This window comes from Zeus faber (genome assembly GCF_960531495.2).
Source record: "Zeus faber genome assembly, chromosome: 11".
Lineage (NCBI taxonomy): Eukaryota > Metazoa > Chordata > Actinopteri > Zeiformes > Zeidae > Zeus > Zeus faber.
Genome location: NC_137205.1, coordinates 8,754,836 through 8,765,577, shown reverse-complemented (window position 1 = coordinate 8,765,577; position 10,742 = coordinate 8,754,836). Strand labels below are relative to the sequence as shown.

The 10,742-nt window shown below is 46.4% G+C and overlaps 1 protein-coding gene across 1 annotated transcript in view; it reads right to left on the bottom strand.

Moving 5' to 3' along the window:
* Window positions 1-318: 318 nt before the first annotated feature.
* The window catches only part of prkcbb (protein kinase C, beta b), a gene marked incomplete at its 5' end in the record, with an annotated part of 83,450 nt that continues 73,026 nt past the window's right edge, over window positions 319-10,742 (bottom strand). Inside the window, 2 exons of the mRNA XM_080010166.1 lie at window positions 319-589; window positions 6,591-6,731. Coding sequence (XP_079866292.1) covers window positions 413-589; window positions 6,591-6,731 — 318 coding nt within the window. The 3' untranslated portion in view covers window positions 319-412. The remainder of the gene's footprint in view (window positions 590-6,590; window positions 6,732-10,742) is intronic.

Sequence of the window (10,742 nt, the reverse complement as noted above, 5' to 3'; positions counted from 1 at the left end):
AAATATCAAATTCAACCTCCCGCGGCTCCCACATAAATTTCCAAATAATCGATTAGCAAAGCCATGTTACAGGTGAAATTCTTTGAGAAATGTGTATTTGGAATTTGCTCGTGCAAAGCTCACACACGTGCAGATATGTTGGCTCCCCCGTGTATTGCACTGTGTAGGATGAGCGTGTGTGAATGTGTGTGTGTGTGTGTGTGTGTGTAAGTGAGGAGAGAGAGTCAGTGAGTGTACATTCCCAGGGTACACAAGGTTGGTCCTGAAGACATGTATTAAGTGTGTGTGTGTGTGTGTGTGTGTGTGTGTGTGTGTGTGTGTGTGTGTGTGTGTGTGTGTGTGTGTGTGTGTGTGTGTGTGTGTGTGTGTGTGTTGAATCTGTCTGTGTGGTGGTGTTATTTTCTGGTCCACATCAGGCTTGCGGGGTGGTGTCGACCTCGGTGTCGCTCCCGGGGTATTCCGGGTTGATGAAGGAGAAGCCGCTGAACTCGGCCTGGTCCAGGTTCTGGATCACCTCCTCGTCGGGCGGAGTCAGCACGGGCAGGTGGCGCGTGAAAAATCGGTCAAAGTTCTCCGCGTCCCGGCCGCACTGTTGATGGTGGGGTGGGAGGGGGGTGGACGGACAGAGTGACAGGAGGGATGGGAGGAAACCCAAGGTGGGGGGAGGGGTGGAGGAAGCATACCAAGAGAGGGGTGGTGGAAGGGTTGGGTTGGGTTGGGGTGGGAGTTGGACCAAAGGATGGATGAGAGGAACATCCTGTGAACGAGGTTTCAGATATCTGGACATCTCGGGGCGGTTGGGGTGGGGTGGGTGCGCTTGATTTGTTGCCTTGAGGTTGACTTGATACCCTAAAAGGCCACCTCTGGGATACGTCAACAAAATACAAGATTTTCATTACACCGTAGGAAGTAGGAATATCTAAACTGCCGTGAAAACATTTCTTCACACTCAGTCCATTATTTTATTCATAGAATTGGTGTGAATCCGCCTCGCTAAGAGGCGGGGTTCACAGTTAGAACTGCCCAGAGGTGTTGAAACAAGCGCACCCATGGGCATAAGACCCACACCATGGTCTTATGCCCCCGCCTCCCTCCAAATATTGGAAACATATTCAACAGCAAATCAAAACAGAACTGGGATGTCAAAAAAAAAAAAAAAAAAAGAAAAGGCTCAAAAGAAACCCCAAATCCGTGTGGGCGCTCCAGTGCCGGTCAGCTGGTGCCGCTGCGCTGCAGCGAATCAAGCAAGCCCCGTTGGTAGACATGGCTTTTATTTCTTTGGAACGAAACTCATGATTTCTAAATTTCAGGTGTCTTCGCGTTCTTCTCAAGCTCGTACACCTACCAGGACTTGAGTGCATTATGTCAAAGTATTCTATAAAAAAAAGATATTTTAAAAATTTAACGAAAAAACAATATATTGTCCTTACAGTGTTTGTCACTGAGGCATTGACCTAAACCTGTTTTGTTTTTTTTAATTCAATATTTCCTTTTTCATCTGCATGGCTGCATTGAGCTTTAATTAGCACAACAAGGATTGGGCGTCCTCTGGCTGCACGGCCCCTCGGGAGACGCCTAAAGACTCATTAAGCCTTGATAACTCCGCGAAAAAAAATAAAAAATAAAAACCCTTAATAAAGCGGAGACGGGTTTAATGTGGTTTTGGGAGGCGGGGCGGAGGGGGGCTTTAAGATGATTTGAGGGTCAAATGGTATTTCCAAATAATTCACGGATGGCTTGTTTTCTCCTCCTGAGGAGCGCCAGATGGGTGGTGTTTGCCGCATAGAGTGCAAGGCTTAATGTAGGTGACAAAAGAAAATATGACATGTTTTCTGGCCCGCGTCAGGGCCAATCCGAAATTTGCCCCCGTTATGTACCCGTTTCCGTGTGAGACTCGCCTGGAGCGGCTCTTATGCCGACATTGTATCCATAACAGGCTCATTGTGACACTAACCCTAATAAAATTTTTCCTGTCATGATTTGTCGGCCATTGGAAAAAAAAGTCGGTTGACGTCGTATGAGCTTTTCTGAAAAGTCGGGCGATAGCGATGCTATCGAATGCATCCACTCCTCGTGGGACTGTATTTCAAAGGAGTGGAGGCAGTTCGGCAAAAAACAATATGTAGAATCGCGGCCTGAAGCTGTTCCATGCAAAACTCTCCACATTTCTACTCATCTTGTATGGAGAACGAAGGATTATTACAAGAGATTTTTATTTTATTATTTATTTTTATAAATCACTACCTCATTTTGTTCATTTTTTCTGTTGAAATGTAGAGCCCTGGACACGGAGAGTAGGGCTTTGTTTGAGACTGAGCCTCAAAGCATGCAAATAAAACAGATTTACGCGATATCACTGTGAACCGAGGTAGAGAGAGAGGGAGAGAGAGGCGGAGGTGAACAAGTAAAAAAAACGTGCAGATTAGAAAACAGGTGGAGAGGTTTTCGTGGATTGACAGATGGAAGGAGAGACAAATGAAGGGGGCAGAAGGAGGGACATGACCCGTGATGGATGAATGCGATGGACGGCGGCCAGGAGGATGAGGACATCTAGAACTGACAACCAAAAAACGGACTGCTCTGCAGTGACTGTTTGAATACTGTGAACATGAAAAGTTACATGACACCTGTAACCCAATTCATCCACCAACCAGCCAACCAACCAAACATCCAACCAACCAACAAACCAACCCATTAAACAGCCCACAACTCAACCAGCCCACCAATCAACCAACCAACCAACCAGCAATCAACATCCACAATCCAATCAATTAGCCAACCAACCAAACCATCAACCAGCCAATCAACAAACCAAACAATCAACCAGGGCTTCAACAAACCAATCAATCAAACAACCAAACCATCACGAAACCAAACAAGTAACATACCGATCACCCAACCAATCCACCAACCAACCAACCAACCAACCAATCAACCAACCAACCCACTAACCAGCCAATCAATCAACCAATCAATCAATCAATCAACCAACCAACCCATTAACCAGCCAATCAATCAACTAATCAATCAACCAACCAACCAACCAACCAACCCATTAACCAGCCAATCAATCAACCAACCAACCAACCAACCAACCAATTGACCAACCAACCAACCAGCCTACCAACCAACGGACCAACCAACCAACCAACCAGCCTACCAACCAATGGACCAACCAACCATCCATCCTACCAACCAAGTGACCAACCGCCCAAACCAGCCTACCAACCAACCAGCCTACCAACCAACTGACCAACCAACCAGCAACCAACACATCCACAAACCAAAAAATCAGCCAACCAACCAAGCAACATACCGATCACCCACCCAATCCACCAACCAACCAACCAAACAACCCAGCCATCAACAAAACAAACAATCAATATTTGAACCAACCAATTTCAATCCACCAATCAATCAGTGAACCCATCACTTCATCAATCAATCGATACACGTCACGTGCGTCTCGTTCAATGTCACCCACGGTCCGTCTCATCAAGACATTGCACAGAGAACCACCGCCCCCGACACTAGACAATCGGCCCTTCACCGCCCGGCGCATTCCGGAGCTGGAAGAGACAGACGCCAGAGACAGATATTACGAGATCAGGAGCAGGAGCCTGATCGCCCACGAACAATCTGAAAGACGAAAGATGGCGGCTCCGACCACGTAAGACACATGGCGTCAGCAAATCAACGTCTCAGGTTCAGGCTTGTCTTGCGTTTGGTGTTGTCTCTAATGCATTTATGCGTTACAATAGGAAGGAGCCCGCTTTGTCTATTTGCCAAAATCGCACTTGCCCGCGAGCTTGACCAAGATGGCGTCCGAGTGAAACGACTTCTTTTGAAGTGACTTGGTTCCCACGGGGCAACGCTGCTTTTGAAAAGAGCACGCCGTGCGCTGTCCCTCGAGACCTCGTACGGACGACGCCCAGGTGGAGTGAGAGTGAGAGAAACTGTTAGCAGAGAGGGTAAAGACAAGAGGCATATCCCAGGGAGAGGAGACCAAAGTCAAAAAAGGACGGGAAGGCAGCACAGAAGCACAGAAGCACGCGAGAGCGGCGGAAGGCGGAAAGAGAGGGGGTTGAGATCAGACAACATGTGTTGGCAGACGCGTCACAGTGAGAGCAGACACACGCGCACACACACACACACACACACACACACACACACACACACACACACACAGACACACACACACACACACACACACACAGACAAATATAATGTAGACTTACACACACTGCATTAATAATAGACAAATCAGGGTCAGGAGGCGAAGCAACGCCCACTCCAGAAGTAAAAGCACAACACGCACACAGTTTAACGCCTACCCTGACCTAAAAGGTTGGTTGTGTCGGGTTGTTTTCGTGACTATGCGTGTTTGTTTGACACGCAGATTGACATAACTATTGCGGTTTTCCCATGTGAGTCATGCAAGTTGCGTTGATAACTTGATGAATCCATCTCATTTTCCAAGGAGGCCTTAACTCCTTTAAAGATATACCCAAGTAGAACTCAAAAGTATCATTCCTTGAATCTACTCAGAACAGTAGACTTGCTCCAGGAGGTTACTTAAATATACTACAATATCCTTTTTTACCTTTTGGCATTAAAATCTCTAAAACCGACTAGACCTTTGTTATAACTTATATTATCCAAAATGTTTCCAACAATTTTCAAACCCAGAGAAATCCGTAATTTGATGTGCTGTAGGTAACGGTGGGTTTCATTACTTAAGTTCGCCTGTCAATGCCGTCATATCCCCTTTCCCCCTTCTACTTGCTATAAGTTCCGCGGCAACACGGGGAACTAAAGTATTGTTTATTTTGCTCTTCTATGACTCAACTAACTATTGTTTGATGGAGCTCCATTATTTATTTCCGTTTGCAGGGCGTTCTATCGCCGAAGCTGTCCCTGTGAAGCACGAACACACGGGGGAAGACAGCAACTCCCATGATCCCGCGCAACTTCATGACGTCATCAAACTCTGTCTTTTCTTATTTCGATTGAGAGACCCCTATCGGCAGAAATGACATTTTGTACATTAAAGTCAGGGTCTCAGAGAGTTACATTTCAACAATTTTTTTGACAAATCATTATTCCCTGATTCAATTAAGTATTGGAGGTAAGTACTATATATGTCTATTACTGGGCAGAGGTAAAAAAAAATCAAACTTTAAAATTCAATGAATTGTTATTTTGGTTTCCTGTAGGTCAGATAGCAATTGAAGTGATTTGATTCTGTAATAGATCTAACCATTTTACCATTTCACAAGGACTCCCGATGGCCAGTCCCATTATGACTGTAGTTGCTACCCGGCTCAGGCCTATTGTGCTCTACTGTCACTCAACAGCTGCACATGGAGACGCTTGTAGTCGGTCTGTGATACAGGTCATTGCAGCACGTTCCTGGCTGAATCTGGCCACCCATCTACTGGAGACCTTAACTTCTCGCAGCATTTTTTTTCCTCAGAACCCCCCACGCACGCACGCACGCGCGCGCGCACACGCACACACACACACACACACACACACACACACACACACACACACACACACTTTCATCTCCCTGGTTCCGGGTGGTGGTATGGGTGTGGGAGGTGGCGGCTGAGGATTGAGGTGAGGAGTTGCTTAGGGCGCCGTCTGGCACCCATAAATAAATAAATAAGGGAAAGAGAAAGAGAGAGAGAGAAAGAGTGTTAGAGAGAGAGAGAGAGAGAGAGAGAGAGAGAGAGAGAGAGAGAGAGAGAGAGAGAGAGAGAGATCCAGACAGGTAGAGGGCGATAGGGAGAGAGGTAGGGCGAGAGATACTGTGTGTGGTGTGTGTGTGTGGTAGGGTGGGGGTGTGTGTGTCATGAAACCAGCCACTCAGCCTGATGCATATTACTGTACAAGCCCATTTTTCCAAACCTCACTCATCCAAACTTGAATACTATCCTCTCTTTCCCGCCAGCTACGAGTGTCTGTGAATACGATGGCGGCTGCAAAACAAATGTGTATTACAAACTTTACTCTACAGGACTACTTGAGAACACAGGTTAGAGTTAAAGTTGGTTGTCTCTGACCAAGTTCAATGCATTTCAACAAACCGCTGGGACCGGGAACGGTTTGCATTTATATTCCTTCCTGTTTTCGGCAACTGGAAGTTTCAGTCTCCTCGACCACCGCCGTGCCTGCGGAGCGCCTACAAAGAAGGAGCTGAGTCTCAACTGCCCCGGTGTCATCTTCACCCCATTTCTCTCCATGCTCACCGCTCACCATCTTGCACTCACACCACATCACACCACACCACACCACACCACGCCACGCCAAACCACACCACACCACGCCACACCGCTCCACCCAAGCAACGCTCACCCACTTACCTGGGTCAGAATAGAAAGACACAGGGACACAGAGAGACCAAGTCGGCAGAGGAAGAAGGGGGGGTCAGATTGAAGGACAGAGACAGAGAGTAGCAGGAGAGTGCAACTTCAGGTTTACGTGATTGTCACGTCGGCATAGCTGGTGTTCTCGTGCTCTCGATGTACGTACGCACACCGGTCGATGAGGCCGGCTGATTTTCGGGGGGGGTGGGGGGTACTTACGGCTTTGGGTTTGAACGGCGGCTGCACCTCCTTATTCTCCAGCTTTTCCCAGTCCATGTAGCGGAAGAAGCCGTGGTCACGGATATCGCGCTCGCCCTCCGGGCCGCAGCCCAGACGCTTCCCCGGGTGTTTGGTCATCAGCTGGAAGGGAGGGGGTGGGAGTGGGGGGGAAGGCAGAGGTGAGACCGGACCACAAATATCGTTCTTCAGTCCTTCCCTCTCACACAACGCTGGCTTTGACCCTTTTACCCTTCCTTTCTTTCTCCCGTTTCTTTCTATTTTTGCCCCATTTCTTTTCCCACAATCCCTTTCCTCCTCCCTCCAATTTCCCAGCTCATTAATCTCTTGAGATGCCTCTCCTTCCTTTCAGCCTGGCTTCCCTTCCTTCTCACCTTTTGCTTTTCTTCCCTTGATACAGCCACCCGTCCTCCTATCTAGGTTTTTGTTTGACCGAGGACCCCGTGTAGAAGGCCAAGCCCGTGCCTGTAAATAATACGGCGTAATCGGCAAAATTTTCACCCTGGGCAGAGTTAGGGGCCATTTCATAGATGCCTGGACACAATGCTTTGAATACATGGGCAACGTTGGATGTGTGTGTGTGCCTCCCTTAGGAGCTGCAGTCATAACTCATTACATTAGCACTAAAGTAACATTTACCACGGGTCGGTCAAGCTTACTTACATTACACACACACACACACACACACACACACACACACACACACACACACACACACACACACACACACACACACACACACACACACACACACACACACACACACACACACACACACACACACACACACACACACACACACAGTTTCCCCGACAAAGATGGTCAAGTACGATGTTGAGCGATATTTTTCAGGTTAAGAAATGTTGAATCTGATTTGGTGTTTTGTTTGGAAATGTCCTTCTTTGCCGCACTAAGAGATCGTAGCGGACCCCCCACCCCACCCACCCTCACTCCTCTCCTCTCTCTCTCCGCTTCTTCTGCACGCCGTCACATATTTTTGTTTTAAATTCTTTACCCTCGCCTCCTCTGCACCGCATAAAACCCTACTGAGGGGAACATCTTCGCCGTGGTCAGGTCTTTTGCATGTGTGCAAAAAACACATGCATGAATCTACCACACACACACACACACACATACACATACACATACACATACACATACACATACACATACACATACACATACACACATACACACATACACACATACACACATACACACACACACACACACACACACACACACACACACACACACACACACACACACACACGGCTGGGAGGCCATGGGGGAGGGTCTTACTGGGAGCAGTGGGGGCAAACAGAGACGAGCTTTTCATGCTCTGCTGAAGCTTTTCTGTCATAGCGCTACAACTCAATAATCATCACTAATGCATAGCCTGACCCGACTTGTGTCCATGTGTGTATCTGTGTGTGTGAGTGTGTGTGCGCTGCATATGTGTGCATGCATGCATGTCCACGAGCATGGGGAGTTGTTGTATGTAGTGCTTGCCCGCGTTATGCGTTATGTTACATTCTATAATGGCCCATTCTTTTTAATCCATGTCTTTGTACAGACATGGACAAATCTTGTGTGTGTGTGTGTGCGTGCGTGCGTGCGTGCGTGCGTGCGTGCGTGCGTGCGTGCGTGTGTGTGTACAGTGCCTGTGTGTGTGTGCAGTAGGGTGGGGGTTGTTGCAGCTTATGCAGAGGTTCTGTGGCAGAGGAGGAACTGCACCACGGAGCTTTGAAGGCAGATTAGACGGAGGAGGCAGAGAGAGAAGGTTGGGTCGCGGCCGAGCCAAACGGAAAGATCCATTATCCTGATAAATGGAGGGGATTTCACACTGTATCATATCGTATTGTGCATTTGTTTTTTCCCCCCGATCTCAAAATCTGGTCTGCGGTTAATCTCTTGCATTTTTTGTGAAAAACACACTCAAGAAAAAATGTATGAGATCAGCAAGGAATCTGATATTCCCCGAAAGAACCAGAAGTTTAACAGAAATGAGACATTAATAGATTGCTGTCTGGAATAGAGTGTTGAGAATGCAGTGTTTATGCAGATAAGATAAGATAACACTATTAATATGTCCTCTATTCTGCAAACATATTTAGGGTAAAACCAATCACTTTCTCGCCTATCTCTGCAGTCCCTGGACTAAATGGAAATGTTTAGTGGGATATAGTAGGATATCAGACCAGAAATAAAACCCAGTCCTATTTCCCAATTAATTCATATCTTATAATGATGAGGAAAACATTTTTTATGTAATAAAAATGGAAATGAAAAACAAGACTAGGCAACTAGAATGGCAAGAGAGACAAACCGAAAGAAATTAAGGTAGAGAATGGGAAACATGGGTCCTCACTTACCAGGTGTATTTATTTGGAATTCACTCTGATACCAGAGTGTGTGTGTGTGTGTGTGTGTGTGGAGGGAGGGAGGGGGGTTTAACGCAACATTCTCTTCGAGAGCCTGCTTTGGTCCGGAATGCCAATTAAATCAGAGCGAGAGAGAATAAGAATGTGTAACATAGAGAAAGCTTAGATGTCGCACAGTATTCAATGGGGCGTGCAGATAGGAGATGAGACACAGAGGTGGGTGGACAGAGAGAACCCAGACCAATCAAGCACACCCACACCCACACCCACTCTCACCCACACACCCACACCCACACCCACACACACACACACACACACACACACACACACACACACACACACACACACACAAAGGAGGGAGAACCAACAACAGTTTGTTCTTCCTGAGAGCGAACTGGAAGGAAGAATTTTTCCAAGAACCCAGCATCATTCTTCATGTGGTCATAATCGATGAACGGACACAGTTCTTTCTCTCTCTGAATTTAATTCAATTGTGGAAGCACAGTATGCATTTCGACAAGCTTGATAAAATAATGTTTCATTTAAGTAACTAAATATATAAAGCAAATAATATTAACGCAGGAAACATATCAAAAAATAAACACCAACCAAATTATTATAATATCAATAAATATATTATTATAATAAATATGAATAGGAGTATCAGGAATATAGCATTACTTTTGAGGTTGTGTAGGATCCTTCTTTAGTTGTTGTCTCGCATGCGTGCACACACACACACACACACACACACACACACACACACACACACACACACACACACACACACACACACACACACACACACACACACACACACACACACACACACACACACACACACACACACACACACTACAGTTGTGAATTTTATTTGCTAGTCTATTCTGAGAAGCAAACTCCACGGCTAACTGAGCACACTGCCTAGGCTTAGGCCAGTGTGAGAGTGTGTGTCCGTGCGTGTGTGTGTGTGTGTGTGTGTGTGTGTGTGTGTGTGTGTGTGTGTGTGTATGTATGTATATGTGTGTGTGTGTGTGTTTGTGTGTGTGTGTGTTGTGTGTGTATGTGCGTGTGTGCGAGTGTGAGAGATGAAGCGAATCTACAGTGAAAACTGGGGAAACAGAGGCTTAATAATGAAGACAGAGAGAGAGAGAGAGAGAGAGAGAGATAGAGAGACAGAGAGAGCGAGAGAGAGAGAGAATACATGTATAACAGAGTATTGGAGAGATGGTGAGACGACAGATTTACTATTTTTTTGATCGTCTTTGCACCCAAATAAATGTTCCGTCAGAATGAATTTAATTATGAAGATCATTTGGAAGTCTCTCTCTCTCTCTCTCTCTTTCTCTCTCTCTCTCTCTTTGAGTATATGTGGGTGCGGCGTGTGTGTGTGTGTGTCTCAGTCTGAACCAGAGAGAGAGCGACATAGTGAGGCAGAGATTTTGTTGGAGGGGGAAAGAATGCCAAGGTACTGGTTATGAGACGGACATTTAAGACTGTGTCCCAAATGTGTTTTGGTACGCAGATGTGTTCGTCTTCCCCTTTCTCTCTCAGAATCAAAACAGAAGAGACACCATTTTGCAGCAGCTCATCCTTGCCCTTTGACTCGAGACATTTTCAGCTTGTTTAGAGAACATCTCAGAGATAATTTGGACATTGTTTGTCATGAAATCTGACCAAGTATCAAGACCCAACGATGTACTGGCATGTGTGATGAAATTAAAGGACCCAGAATAGAGCAAAACACAAT